Source organism: Coenobita brevimanus, chromosome 85, assembly GCF_032717465.1.
Source record: "Coenobita brevimanus isolate Jiangsu-jjx chromosome 85, ASM3271746v2, whole genome shotgun sequence".
Lineage (NCBI taxonomy): Eukaryota > Metazoa > Arthropoda > Malacostraca > Decapoda > Coenobitidae > Coenobita > Coenobita brevimanus.
Genome location: NC_137038.1, coordinates 9,204,279 through 9,220,399, shown reverse-complemented (window position 1 = coordinate 9,220,399; position 16,121 = coordinate 9,204,279). Strand labels below are relative to the sequence as shown.

Genomic DNA, 16,121 nt, shown 5'->3' with positions numbered 1-16,121 from the left:
TTACTAGTCAAATCGATCCTACTGTCTGGCTACACTTGGTTCTGAGGTGAAGGATTGGGTTAGGTATGTTTATTATTATTATTTTTATTATTATTATTATTATTATATTATTATTATTATTATTACATTTTATTTTCAGTGTTCCTCTTATTATTTTTATTATCATCATTATTATTGTTATGAAATTCTTAGTGATCCCATTTATTATTATTATTATTGTTGTTATTATCATCATTATTTTTATTATCATTACTATTACTAGTATTTTTTTGTAGTTCTTTTGTTTTTACTATTATTATTATTATTATTATTAATATTATTATTATTCCATGTTTTAGAATATTTTATTGGCCTGAGGAAAGCCTATACTCTTTTCACCCTAACTTGGCCCAAATTTTCGTCCTTTTGCAGCTCATTTCACGTAGCTCAATGGCAGAAGACAGTGCTACGGCTGTACATCCTTTCCATAGCACTTCTTCGTGACTAGCACCGTATTCTAGTGTTTATTATTGCATCTCAATGTAAAAGAGAGGGAGATGGTAATTTTAGGCCAAGTTTGAGTGAAAGGAGTATAGTGGATGAGTTGTGTACTGTGTAGAAAAAAAGATAGGAAAACAGACAGACAGACAAACAAGAGAGATTATCAGGTGTGAGAAATTAAAGATATTGAGAGAGAGAGAGAGAGAGAGAGAGAGAGAGAGAGAGAGAGAGAGAGAATAAAAGACAAAACCACCAATAAAACTAAAAATTATATATACATGAATAGGGTTATGAAGGTGTGTGTGTGTGTGTGTGTGTATCCCTAGGAAGGGGAAAGGTTAGGTCAGCTCAACAGTCTCTCTCTCTCTCTCTCTCCCTAATCCATCCCATTTTTCCTTACATCCACCACCTCCATTACTTGAGAGAGAGAGAGAGAGAGAGAGAGAGAGAGAGAGAGAGAGAGAGAGAGAGAGAGAGAGAGAGTGAAGTGGCTGGAAAAATCTCTTATCCTCACTCCATTTTCTTTGTCGTTTTTCTTTTTCATTTTCTTTATTTTTTCTTTATTTTGTCTTCCTTTTTCTCTTGTATCTTTTATTCAATTTTTTCGTCCTTTTTATTCATTTATTTTGATTTATTTTTGCTCATTTTTATAGTTTTTATTGATGGTCTTTTGTCTAGTCATTATGCTTTTCTTTTCTTTTCTTTTTTTTTATAATTTGCATCCTTTATTATATGTATTTTTTCCAATTTTTCCCATATTTTTCCAATATTTTTATTTTTTATTTTTCGCGATTTTTCTCTTATTTTTCCAATTTGTTTTATTTCCTATTTTTTCTTTTTTCCCACTTATTTTTCCTATTTTTTTCCCGTGTTTTTCCTATTTTTTTTCATTTTTTCATTTTTTCGATTTTCCCTATTTTTTATTTTTTTTCCATTTTTTCACTTTTCCCAATTTCTATTTTTTTCCTATTTGATTTTCGATTTTTCCTATTTTTTCCTAGTTTCTCCCTATTTTTTCTTATTTTTTCTTATTTCATCCCTATCCTCTGTCTCTTATTAAGCTACTACTTGTTTAATTTGTTTATTTTCGTCTGTTTTTTTCTAGAACATGCCTATTTTTTTCTTTGCTTCAATTGTTTGCCATTTTCTTGTTTGTTTTTGTTTAGATTTTCCTCTTGTTTTTCTGTTTGTCGTTTTATCTTTATCTATCGATCTATCTATGCATCTACATCTGTCTGTTTATCTATCTGTTTATCTGTCTATATCTATCCATCTATCTATCTGAATATCTGTGTCCGTCTGTATAGCTGTCTGTCTATCTATTTATGTCTATCTATCCATCCATCTTATTTTTCTCTTAACCAGTCCATATACTCACTCCACTTTCTCTCCCTCCACACCTTCCCTCCACCTCTCCACCCTCCTCCTTTCGGTGGTGAGGATCGTGACGTATGTGGAGGAGGTGGAAGAGAAAGAAATAAAAAAGTGAACATTATTGACATTATTTTTAATTTTTTTTTTTTTTTTTTTTTTTAGTTGCTTTCCTCCACCTCTTCTCAAAATTCTCTCCACATTTTCTCTCCACTCTTCCGCAGGTGGAGAGATGGAGAAATGGATCAGGTGGATTTAGTGGAGGCAAAAATGAAATAGTGTGGATTTTGTTTCACTCTAATCTTTCTCCCTTTTCTCTCCAAATTCTCTCCCTCCCTCCACAGTTTCTCTCCATCTTTCCACTCCTCCCGCAGGTGGAGAAGTACTCAGGGGTGTGGAGGAGGTGGAGGAAATAGGTAGGCATAGAACACCAAATTAATGTGGACTTTTCAGAACATCATCCCACACCTCTCCACATTTTCTCTTCCTTCCCCCACAGTTTCTCTCCATATCTTCCTCCATTCCTCCCGCAGGTGGAGAAGTACTCGGTGGGTGTGGAGGAGGTGGATGCGACGAGGTGGGTGACGTGGCTGACGATTCGGAACGTGCGATTCGGCGACCTGACGGGGTATCGGTGTCGGGTCAACAACTCGGAGGGCGGAGCTGAGTCGGCCGTGGTCCTGTTCCGTAAGTGAGAGAGAGAGAGAGAGGGGGGGGGGGTTGGAAAAGGTTAGAGAGGGAAGAGGGTCGAAATGAGGAGAAGAAGAGGAAGAAGAAGAATAAGGAGGAGGAGAGAGAGAGAGGAGGGGTTGGAAAAGGATGGAGAGGGATGGGTTTCGAGATGAAGAGTAGAAGAGGTACATGAAGAAGAAGGAGGTGGAGGAGGAGGAGGAGGAGGAGGAGAGAGAGAGAGAGAGGGAGAGTCCACGAGGAATAAGGAAACACAATATTCTAAGCATTTCGTCACGTTTCCTTATTTACGTGGACAAAAGAATTAAAAGAATATTGGAAAACACGAAAACTTTTGAGACATTTCGTTCTGTCTTTTTCGTTAGATGGATAGATAGATAGATAGATAGGTAGGTTGATAGATAGATAGATGGATGGATGGATAGATGGATGGAGAAATGGGTGAGTGGATGGATGGATGGCTAGATGGATGGATGGATACATTGATAGATAGGAGGAGAGATAGATAGATAGACCTTTCCACACAGTATTAACACATCCCTGAATTTCAGAATTGCCTACCACAACCACCACTACCACCACAACTACCACAACTACCACGACTACCACAACCACCACCCCATCCACCACTACCTTTGGCCGGGCTGGTGAAGATATAATGCTTTGGATACCTGGTGTAGGTGAGTGATAAGAGATAAGGCATGGAAGAATTATTATTATTATTATTATTATTATTATTAAGCTTGGAAGTACTATTATTATTATTATTATTATTATTATTATTATTATTATTATGCTTGGAAGTATTATTATTATTATTATTATTATTATTATTAAGCTTGGAATTATTATTATTATTATTAAGCTTGGAAGTACTATTAGTAGTTGTAGTAGTAGGTAGTAGTAGTAATAGTTGTTGTTGTTGTTGTAGCGGCAGTAGTGTGGTGTGGGTGGGTCATATAAAAGATAAGGAAGGTAGGGGTAGGAAACAGGATAGATAGATAGATAGATAGAGATCCTCATGCACTCCGCCGGGTGATTCCTCGGCCTATTATCTTTATCTGTCTCCATTATTTATTCCTGGCCTACCCCACTGCCACTCACGCCCACACCTGCAGACTGGGGGTTACCTGCAACATGTAAGGAGGGTTGATTTGACTAATAACCAAGGAGATTCATTTTGCCTCAGGATTTAAGTGGTGTGAGTTGGCCAGTTCCATTGGATGAAAACAAAGCAACTATAGTAATGTGCTCTTGTCTTATCTACCCTTCTATAATCTACTCCTATCTTCCCTTCTATAGTCTACTCATCTACCTTCTATAATCTACTCTTATCTACCCTTCTATAATCTGCTCATCTACCCTTCTATAATCCACTCTTATCTACCCTTCCATGAACTACTCATCTACCCTTCTATAATGTACTCTTATCTACTCGTCTATAATCTACTCTTATCTACCCTTCTATAATCTCTTATCTACCCTTCTATAATCTCTTATCTACCCTTCTATAATCTACTCTTATCTACCCTTCTATAATCTACTCATCTACTCTGATCTCTAATATACTCTAATCCAGGCATCAGCAATCTACTTCTATTATCTCCCCTTTTCCATTCAATAATCTACCCTCCATCTACTCCAATCAACCCTCATCTCAAATCTACCTCTACTTCTCTAATCTACCTCTACTTCTCTAATCTACCCCTGCTTCTTTAATCTACCCCAACTTCTCTAATCTACCCCTGCTTCTCTAATCTACCCCTACTTCTACCCCAGCTACCAACGGCACCTCATACGGCCTGGTAGATGGCCAGCGGCAGCAGAAGCAGCAGCAGCAGGAAGAAGGAACAGGAGTGGGCAAGGAAGTGTGGAGGCAGCAGCAGGGAACCACCACCTATACTTACAGTGTGGCAGGTGAGATAAGGGAGATTAGGGAGATTAAGGAGATAGGGGAGATTAGGGTGATAAGAGAGATAGGGGAGATTAGGGAGTTAAGAGAGATAGGGGAGATTAGGGGGATAAGAGAGATAGGGGAGATTAGGGAGATAGGAAAGATAGGGGAGATTAGGGGGATAAGAGAGATTAGGGAGATTAGGGGGATAAGAGAGATAGGGGAGATTTGGGAGATAAGAGATAAGGAAGGTAGATAAGAGATAGGGATGGGGAGATAAGGGAGACAAGGGAGGTAGGGGATAAGAAAGATGAGGGAGATTGGGAGATAAAGGAGATAGGGGGATTAGGAAGATAGGAGATAGAGGGATGAGGGAGGTAAGAGAGATAGGAAGATAAGGGAGATAGGGAAGAAAAGGAGATAAGGGAGATACGAGATATAGGGAGATGGGGAGATAAGGGAGATATGGCGATAAGAGGATAGGGAGATAAAAGATAAAGTAGGTAGGGAGATAAGGGAGATAGGCGTTCCTCTCCTCGCAGAAATAGGAGATAGCAGAGGAGGAAAACACGGATAGATGTAGATAGATATAGATAAGAAGAGATAAAGATAGATAAGGAAAGATATGGAGGGAATACAGAAAGATAGGCAGAGATAAGAGGAGGTGAAGGTAGAAATAATAATTCAATACATCATCATCATCTTCATCTTCATCGTCATCGTCATCATTATCATCAAATAGGACTTTTAACATTTTTTTTCTGATAATATAAATAGATGTTAAAATAGACAGATGGCTGAGAAATAGATAAAGTGATAGATATAGAAAGATGTTATAATTTTGAGAATATGGTTAGATTTGTATGGATATATATTGATAATTTCTTTAATAAATCCTGTAATTAATTTTTTTTTTTCTCTCTCTCTCTCTCGCTCTCGCTGTCTCTCTCCCCTCTTCCTTTCATCTTTCTTTCCCTGTCATTCCTTCCTTCTCTTTCTTCCTTTCTTTCCTTTTTTTTCTCACCCCTTCCTCCTCTTCCTTCCTTTCCTTCTTTTCCTTCCCTACTTCTTTCCTTCATTGGTTAATATCCATCCTTTCTTCCTTTCCTTCATTCCCTCCTTCCTTTCTTCTTTCCCTCCTGCCTTCCTTAATTCATTCCCTCCTTCCTTTCTTCTTCCTTCCGTCATTCAATCATTCCCTCTCTTCATTCTTCTTTCCTTCCTTCCTTCCTTCGTTCAGGCAAGTCCTCAGTACCCTTTCTAATTCCTTCCTTCCTCCCTCTCCCCCTCTCCCTCCTCCTTCTTCTACCTCCCCTTCCCCTCCCCCTCTCCCTCCTCCTTCCTTCCCTCCTCCTCTTACGAGGGGATTTGCATTAGCTCTCTCTCTCTCTCTCTCTCTCTCTCTCTCTCTCTCTCTCTCTCTCTCTCAGGACCAGAAAGCCAAGGAAGAAGAGAAAGAAGGAAGAGAAGAAAGGAAGGAAGGAAGGTAAAGAAGGAAGGAAGAACTTAACCCTTTCAATCCCAGATCTTATTTTCCCCCTTTTTTTTTCTTGCTATTTTTAGACGATTTTATTCAGCTTCGGAGAGACTTCCCCCGTTTTCTCTCTCTCTCTCTCTCTCTCTCTCTCTCTCTCTCTCTCTCTCTATTTATCTGTCTGAAAAAGTCTTCTTTCGAGAATTAACTACAAAATCACGTTTCGGAGAATATGAGGGAGTAGAGAAAAGAGAAAGAGATAGACACAGAGGAAGAGAGGAAAATGAGAAGAGAAAGCAGGATCGAAGAAGAGGTGGGAGGAGAAGAGAAGAGGAAGTGAAAATAAAGGAAGGAAGAAAAGAAAGAAGGAAGGAATTGAAAGAGGAAGAAAGGAAAGAAGGGATGAAGGAAGGAAGGAAGCCAAGAAGGAAAAGAAAAATAATTAATCCCTGAACAAAAGAAGGAAAAATTAGGGAAAGAGGAAGACAAAAAAAGACAAAAGAGAAAGAATGAAGGATGAAAAGAGAGAAGAAAAGAGAGAGGAGGAACTAAAAAAACATATGCATGAAAGGGGAAGGAGGAAATAGCAGTAAACAAGGAAGTGAGAGAAATGATAATAAAAAAACAAAGGAACTAGGGTAAGGAAACATAAAAGTGATGGAGAGAGAGAGAGAGAGAGAGAGAGAGAGAGAGAGAGAAGTGAGGAAGGAAGGAGAGAGAATGACGGAGGGAGTTTTCTTGAAGAAGTGAGAGCTCCATTTCTCTCTCTCTCTCTCTCTCTCTCTCTCTCTCTCTCTCTCTCTCTCTCTCTCATCCCTCCTTCCCTCCCTTCGCTCGTTGCCAAGAAAGACATGATTAGAGAGAGAGAGAGAGAGAGAGAGAAGGGGGAGACTGCAGAAAAGAAATACACAAAGAGAAACATTTAGAATAATAGAAAAAAAAGGATTCGAGAGAAAAAGTGAAAGAACAAGAAATTTTAAGTATATTGAGAAAGCGATTAAAGTGGATGAGGTGAGGATTAAAAGTGAATATGTTAATGAAAGCAAGAAAGTGTGCAAAAAAAAAAATCAGTAATCAGTTGCCCCCAAATCAAACACTTAAAGTTAATGAAAATAGAAAATGATGCAAAAAAACAATAAAATCAGCTACCCCCAAACTCCAAAAGAATAATAAAAGGTCAGAAAAATCCCAAAAAATCAGTGTGAAAAAAACAGCACATAGAAAGTAGAAGACATTGGAGAAAGTTTAAGTGGAAGAAAAAATTAAGAAACAGAAGACGAAGAGTTAAATATACAGAATGAAAAGACGAGCAGTAATAAGCATCAGGATTAAAGAAAAAAAAACTACAATTAAACGAGAAATAATAAAAACAACAGAATCAAAAGACGAAGAAAAAAAAAACTACAGAATTAAAGACAAAAAAGGTAAAAAACGAAAAATAAAAAAACTACTAAATTAAAAGACGAATAATAAAAAAATACAGTAATAAACAAAAGACTCTTGAAGAGAAAAATTACAAAACATGTGGTAGAATAAAAACAAAAACAAAACAAAAACTATGAAATAAAAAAAAGTCTGGTAGGATTAAATACAATACAGATAAATAAGACAATGGAGGACTAAAATGACTGCTTGAAAATATAGAAATTTATATACAAAAACCAAAGGGAATTTCTGTAAGATCTGTAATAAATCCATGAAAAAATTAAACAAAAAGATTATTGAGGAACAGAGAAGAGAAACAAAAAAATGACTGGAGAAACAAAAGTGAAAAATTCAGATGAGTAGATGGTGGAAAAATTCAGATGACTATTTGTGCCTGAATAGTGAAAATTTAATCAGGTGAGTGGATGGTGGAACGGAAAAGGAACAGTGAAAAAATGAATCAGATGAGTGGATGGTGAAACGAAAAAATAGTGGAAACCCTAACAAAAGATAACGCTCAGAGGAATAAGAAAAAGTCCCAATAATAATAATAATAGTTTAAACCGCACCCAAAGGCAAACTTGGTACGAACAAATAAAAGACAGAACAGAAAAATATGAAAAAATTAGGGGAAGACTAAACAAAAGAAATGTGTAGCGAAATAAGCAGGAGTCGACGGGAGAGAGAGAGAGAGAGCATCCCCCTATTCTGGAGCAGGAGAGGAAGAGGGGGAGAATAACCGGAATATCTACGAGAGGGGAGTAGGAAGGGCGGACAAAGGAGCAAGAGAGAGCTAAGACAAGGATACATCAGCGAGGAGAACGGCAAAGAGGATGATGGAAGCGACCCCTCCCCCCCCCTACAGGGTAAACAAACGCACCCGAAAGGCCAAAAATGTAAATAAGGGCCGTATTTGCAGAGTTCCTTGAGTTACAAGTGACGTATTTACAGTTGAGGTAAAAGTGACCCGTATTTACAGTTTCTTGAGATAAAAGTGACCCGTATTTACAGTTTCTTGAGGTAAAAGTAACCCGTATTTACAGTTAAGGTAAAAGTGACCCGTATTTACAGTTGAGGTGATAGTGACCCGTATTTACAGTTGAGGTTAAAGTGACCCGTATTTACAGTTTCGTGTGGTAAAAGTGACCCGTATTTACAGTTGAGGTGATAGTGACCCGTATTTACAGTTGAGGTTAAAGTGACCCGTATTTACAGTTTCGTGTGGTAAAAGTGACCCGTATTTACAGTTGAGGTGATAGTGACCCGTATTTACAGTTGAGGTAAAAGTGACCCGTATTTTCAGTTTCTTGATTAAGTGATCCGTATTTACCAAGTATCTTAAGTGATCAAATTTACCAAAAGTTTCTAATGGTTGTTTCGTGTTTATATAGTTTTTTTTCTTCAATTGTGCGTCTACAATAAACTTCACGCAAGCAAGGAATAGTAAATGTCGAAATGAAATACACGAATCGAAAAAAAATACATGAAAAACAAAACGATTTCTAATGTACGAGTATACCCTGCCGAAGTTGTGGATGCTGGAAATTTGTGGTGTTCCATAATAAGCACTTCCCCCCCCCCCCTTTCAAACAGCTACCAAACTTCAGAGAATGAATATTAAAGTAAAACACACACACTCACACACACACACACACACACACACACACACACACACACACACAAAACATCAGAGTGATCAGTAAAATGTAAATTACGAAAAACCACCATTTATGATATTACTGCTACATGAAATTTGGTCAAGATGTGTGTGTGTGTGTGTGTGTGTGTGTGTGTGTGTGTGTGTGTGTGAATATCGGTCAAAAAATGGCAGCAGTAAGAGTGGCAACAAAAATTAATATTAAACTGAAAATTACGAAAAATAATACTATGAATACCTATCTTGAAAATTTGTGAAGTTTTGTGAATTTGGGCCGAAAACAGCAGCAACAGGAAGCTCCTTCGTGATTGGTGGACGTCACGGGCACCTCAGCCAATCAGCACTCTCCTCCCACCTCCCCGCGCTGCCGGACGTACAATACTTTTTTTGTTTTATGTCAGGAAGAAGGAACCAAAGGCAAAGAGCCCGCAAAACTGTTCCTTCCAAGAGAAAAACAAAATACAAGAAAGAGCCAAATTCAAGATCCGATCATTTGAGATGCCTGGACACACTGCGTTTGAAAGACTGGAGATCATAGGAAGCAGGAAATACAGACTGAGTGAGACAGTTCCAGAGCTGACCTGTTGCATAAATGAAGGACTGGGAGTAACGGTTAACGCTTGCATTAGAGAGTTGGACAGAAAAGGGATGAGAGTTTGCTGCTAGACGGGTGCTACGCGCACGTCGTAGAAGTGGAGGAATGCATGCAGACAGTTCAGAGGAACAGTAACCATCGAAGTAGCAATAGAAAAGAGATAAAGATGCAACAGTGCGGCGAAGAGACAGAGGTTGAAGGGAGTCAGTAAGAGGAGGAGAGTTGATGAGGCGAAAAGCCTTTGACTCCACCCTTTTGAGAAGAGCTGTATGTGGGGTGCCTCCCCACACATGAGAGTTGTACTCCACGCAGGGGCGGATAAAACCCCTGTATAGAGTCAACAATTGTGCAGGGGTAAAGAAGGAACGGAGTCGGCTTAGCACACCCAATCTCTTGGAAGCAGATTTTACAAGAGATGTAATATGAACTTTCCAAGATAAGTCCCGTGTAAATGAAACCCCAAGCATGTTCAAGAATGATGCAGGATTAAGCTGAATATTATGAAACATTAGTGGGTATACCTGTTGAAGATTTTGTCGGGTTGATAGGTGTATTAACTGAGTCTTTGATGCATTAAAAACAACCAGCTTATTTTTTACCCCAGTCAGAGATACGAGCCAAGTCAGACATTAGGTGTGCCATAGCCTCATCCCTTATTCGTTGAAGTAAGTGCTGAGATGGACGTTGCGGGAATCGAATGGAAAGGTGAAGGGTGGAGTCATCAGCGTATGAGTGGATAGGGTTAGATGTACAGCTTAGAAGGTCATTGATGAATAAAAAGAAGAGTTGGTGATAGGACAGAGCCCTGAGGAACACCACTGTTAATAGATCTACTATCCATTTCAGAGGCGGAGTTGCGCTGTTTTTCGCAAATATCTCCTAAGCGAATCGTTGGATCAGTATGATATTTCAACACAGTACTTTTGACATCCGGGCCTAATTTATGACCCTTAAACCATACTGCTACATATGTTACATTAGGAGTTTACTGAAGGATATTAAGCCTAATCCAGTCATCAAATCTAAGGTGTTATACAAAATCGGACGAGTGCGACTGTGTGGGGTAGCTCCTCCACTATAACACCCTGAACAACCCTCTGACCATTCCTTCCCTACCCCCCAATATCGCGTTCACCCCCTCCCCGTTCCCCTCTTCACTCCCAGTCACACCATCCCTCTCCCATCTTTGCACTTTCGTTTTCTTTTTTCATTCTAATTGCATACATAATATTTGAATATGACAGTATGTATATACTTATCATACATTAGTAATATTATTTAACACAGTTACACAGTATTGTAATAATGGTAATAACTTCTCCGAGAAGGTTCAGGCAACAAGTGATACAATTTGTAGTTCGTGAATTTCAATGGTTGACCATAAACACTGCAAACATATAGGCATAGCTTCTATTACATGTACGTAATCATCCTGATGTACAGTACTTTCTACGCGAAATACGACTTGCATCCATTGCAAATAATCATATCAATACGTGTACAACTACATAACATTCTTACATTATAATACAATGCTGGGATAATGAGGGAGGGACACAAGAGTGATGAAGGAGGCGAGGAGCTTGGGGAGAATAGGAGGGATAACGAGGACGAGAAGGGGGAGAAGTAGGGGTAGTTAAGGAATAGTTTGGGAGGGTGTTGGGGGGGCAACACTTTCCTTCGAATGCGTCAACATGACTAGTCGACTTTCTGTTATTTTTCACGAGTAAACTCCTCACATAACATAAATAGCAATATGGTTTAAGGGTCATAAATTAGGCCCGGATGTCAAAAGTAGTGTGTTGAAATACCATACTGATCCAACGATTCGTTTAGGAGATATTTGCGATAAACAGCGCAACTCCGCCTCTGAAATGGATAGTAGGAGAAGAACGATGGCCGTCTACAACAGCGGCTATAGAGCGACCAGAAAGGAGGCTAGAGATGAAGGCATTGTTTTTAGAGTGAGTTTGGCGGGTTTCTGGCTACGTGAAGGTTCAGATGAGTGATTAAATGGAAAAAGACGAACGATTATATTGAAAAGACGCTAATTATATGAAAAGGACGAACGATTATATTGAGAAGACACGTAATTATATGAAAAAGACGAACGATTACATTGAAAAGACGCGCAGTTATATGAAAAAGACGATTATATTGAAAAGACTTGTAATTATATGAAAAAAACGAACTGTTATATGGAAAAAATTATATCTTTGAAAGACCCGTGCAGAAAAGGGGAGTAATTTTAACGTTTCAGCCAAAGGACGTATTGTATTTTTTATTATTATTATTTGGATGCTTCTTTTAAATTATGAAACTTTAAAAAACTGAAGGGAGTTAGAAAAAGCCTTTATTAGCCCCTTCACTACGAAATCTCTTCCCGTGATCAGAATTAAAATCGTCTTTAAATAACAAGAATAAAACAGGAAAATTTGTCATTGGGTTGAAAGGGTTAACGATGTGAAGGCTCGGAGGATGAAATGAGAAGTCTTGTCCCTCGACCTTCCTGTAGAAAAAAAAGAAAGGAAAAAGATATAATGTAGGTATATTAGTGTGAAATGATATACTTCGAATGTTCTAGACTGACCTGTATAGAAAAAAAAATAGAAAAAAAGATGTTCTGTAAATATATAAGTAAGAAATGCATGTAATCTCCTTGATCATCGTGTGAGAAATAAGGAAAGTGATGTAGATTTAATAGAAGGAGATGAAGAAAAGTGGAAATGAGGTATATATTTACTGGTACGAAGTGAAGCACGTTTATCAGTCTTCCAGTCGCCCCGAGAGAGAGGGAAAGAGTACCATGTCTATCTCTAATCGTTTTATGCAGCTGACTTCATTGCATCTTGCTTTCGTTTTTTTTTTTTTTTTTTTTCCACGCTAAAATTTTTGATCTTCTATGAGATGCAGATGACATTGTAAAAAAAGACGTTAAAAAAAAAAAAAATACGCAAACGGTAGTCTTCAAAATTTTCGTTATTTTTTTTACACAAAATGTTAACTCAAGGTATTTTGCTTATGTAATAATTGACATTTTATTTATACCTGAAATACGTATATAATTTATTTATTTAATTTTTGGTCTATTTGCTTTTGCCTCACATTCAAGGTAGTCATAAATTTTTCAATATTCATTAATTCCATCGTGTTTTATTTCTAGCACATAATCAGAACTGTTGTATACATTTATCAGCATTGATTCAGTTATTCCCGTTTTTATTTTCTATCAGTAAAATCAAAGTAACTGTAGCTCCTTCAGTGCTAGTCCTTTAAAATAAAATAAAAATAAAATTATTGTCTTTTCTCGGTAGCAAGAATATCAAAAAAGACTAAAATTTTCTTGAATGTCGTTTTTTTTTTTTTTTTCCTTTTCATGTGCCGTTCTTATCTCTAAAACTTGTCGATTGTCGTGTGTGTGTGTGTGTGTGTGTGTGTGTGTGTGTGTTGCCTTTTCTTTGTTTGTCCTCTTGTTAAACCTTGCTTGTGTGTGTGTGTGTGTGTGTGTGTGTGTGTGTGTGTGTGTGTGTGTGTGTGTGTGTGTGTTGCCTTTTCTTGTTTCTTTTTCCTTTTGATTGTGTGTGTGGCCTTGTTTTTGTCCTCTTACCATGATCGTGTGTGTGTGTGTGTGTGTGTGTGTGTGTGTGTGTGTGTGTGTGTGTGTGTTTCATGTATTCTTTTCCGGTTCTTTGTCTTGAAATATACCCTTTTTTTAATCATAAATTCTTTTATACCTGACTCAGAATTCGTTTTTCACCTCCATCGTGCTGAAGAGGTTATAGAAATTAAATCATACCCTTTCATTTGTTTTCATTTTCTTTATTTTCTTTCTTCTTTATTGTCTTCAGCTATTTGTCTGCCGGGTGTGAGATTTTGAAAGATGTCATCGTACTGAAGGGGTGAAAATCTAAAGCTTTTTGTTAAGTGTTTTGTTTTTGTATTGAAAGGGAACGGACCTGCTAGCCTCCCTCTCTCTCTCTCTCTCTCTCTCTCTCTCTCTCTCTCTCTCTCTCTCTCTCTCTATATATATATATATATATATATATATATATATATATATATATATATATGTTTCTATCCATCTCTCATCTCTCTCTTCTTCATTAACCAAGATAGATTTAACAACACAAAATCAAACAGTTATATCAAACGAAAAACCTAAGTATTTGTATGATATTCTAGTCAAAAGATACAATCCATACAAACACAATATTAGTCAAGCTGCAGAACTTAATCCTTTCTAACTTGATCTAAGCTAATTATAACTAGCCTCTCGGCCTAACAAAACCCTACCTAGCCTAACTTAAAATAATCTCAGTCTAACCCTACAGTATGTACTCTTACTTAATCAAACTTCAATCTGCTGACCTTAATGTAAACCTTATTTATCTTAATCTAGCCTGTATCCACGGGAGAAAGAAATGAGAAAGGGGGGAGGTGTTGTAGTTTCCTTTCAGTACTAAACAAAGTAATCTCCATGTTAATTCCTAACCATCAAACTGATCATTACTAATTTTAACATCTCGTTCCATTTTTCCACTTCCCACACATGTAAAATATAAATGAATTTTTCCTGTGATTTCCCGACCAGAAGCATTTTTCCCGCGTTTTCCGCCAAAAGGAAGTGTGTTTACGTGTGACGTCATCAAAGCCACTCCCCATTTCAAGATGGCCGACGTCTTGCTCTTCCGGGAACTATTTTCAACTCAGAATCTGACTAATTTTCCTCTCTGATTTTTTCCATATTGATAGTGAATGTCCATGAATATCCGAATTAAATTTATATATTTAAAAAAAATGACAGTCGTATTTTAAGCTGATGAAAAAAGAATTTGTTTAAAATGGAAGTTCTGATTGTCATTTGTTTTGGCTTGATGTGATAGTGTGTAAAAATCAAACTACAAGGTCATCGTTTATTGTGATAATTGTAACAACTTGTGTATAGGCTGTGTTGATAATTTATTTGATAAGTGATAAGGATAATTATGTAATATTATTCAGTATTGCTGTCGTTATTCTTATGCATTGTTATTATCATTTTTTGTTGTTGCTTTTAATTTATTACATTATTATTACCCTAGAATATAAAGGAAATGACGGATTAGGTATTATTATTATTATTATTATTATTAGCAATTAATGTTATCAAATGTATAACTAACATTAGGAATCCCTGTGTTACAAAATAATGCATAATACTGGTAATGTATATGAAGGAAGTTTGGTGGGAGTTTGGTTACTGAATACAAAGTTATTTATTCGATTATTAATTATCGAAAAGACTGATAACTGATGTTAGGAAAATTTAGGGGATTGTTCATGTTATTTATTCACTCAATAATGCAACATGGAAAATTTATTATTATTATTATTATTATTATTATTATAATTATATATCTTGCAAGTTATATATACTGTATTAATATTGATTGAGGTTGAAGCCTGTAATAACTTCCTTGTTTATTCGTTTATATATATATATATATATATATATATATATATATATATATATATATATATATATATATATATATATTGTTTTTGAGTATGTGCTGCTCAAAAAATACTGTCTCAATCGCAAAAAGTATATAAGCCAAGATATAACTAGTTTCTGTGATGTAAAAAAGAAAATGGAATCATATTTAAGCACGTTAGAGAATAAAATTTACGTTTAATTTTTTAGAGAGAGAAAAGATAACTTAAAAGTATTTATATATTTTACGAAACTCCTACCAAATTTCCCCCCACCATTAAAACTAACAGTGTGAATAACGTTGAGAAAACGATACATAAAATAAATAATAAAATACGTGTGTGTAGACCCGTAGATTTGTTGTAGTGACTTAGAGACGAAAAATCGAAAAAATAAAATAAAAAAATAAAAATTGTATAACGATGCAAAGGGGCCTTATTTTGTTACTGTATAAAGAAAACGGAGGGTAGTAGTTAGGGTAGTCTAAGCTAGATCTAATTATACCCTAACAAGCTTGTAGTTAGGCTAGGGTAATTGGGTAGTAGTCATTGTCGGATTGAGGCTACCTTTTACCTCTTTCAAAGCGATATTGTTATTATTATTATTATTATTATTATTATTACTACTACTACTACTACTACTACTGCTACAACTACTATTACTACTACTACAACTACTATTACTACTACTACTACTACTGCTACTACTACTACTACTACTACTACTACTACCAACACTTGCTACAACAACAGCAGCAGCAACTACTACTACTACTACTACTACTAATAATAATAATAATAATAATGTCTGGTTCTAAGTAAGTCTTTCTTGTAGTAGTAGTTGTTGTCGCCCCAGGTTCATCTAAAATGTGAACCCAGTTGACTGCAGGCTGACGTTCCCCCCTTCCTGCAGTTCACCATCCTCCGTTTGTGGGATAGGGAAAGAGTTGAGGGACGTATAGCCAGGCAGTGGAGCCGCCTGGTTATATCAGTGCCACCACATGAAGGCGACCCTTGAATAAATAAATAAAAAATAAATACAGGGTGACATGAATAACCCTCA

The 16,121-nt window shown here is 36.7% G+C and overlaps 1 protein-coding gene across 1 annotated transcript in view; it reads left to right on the top strand.

Annotated features, from left to right (window-relative positions):
• Window positions 1-16,121, top strand: part of LOC145410418 (lachesin-like) — a 211,646-nt gene that overhangs the window by 78,004 nt on the left and 117,521 nt on the right. Inside the window, exons 7-9 of the mRNA XM_080280571.1 lie at window positions 2,385-2,538; window positions 3,093-3,221; window positions 4,321-4,458. Of these exons, the coding sequence (XP_080136697.1) occupies window positions 2,385-2,538; window positions 3,093-3,221; window positions 4,321-4,458 (421 nt within the window). The remainder of the gene's footprint in view (window positions 1-2,384; window positions 2,539-3,092; window positions 3,222-4,320; window positions 4,459-16,121) is intronic.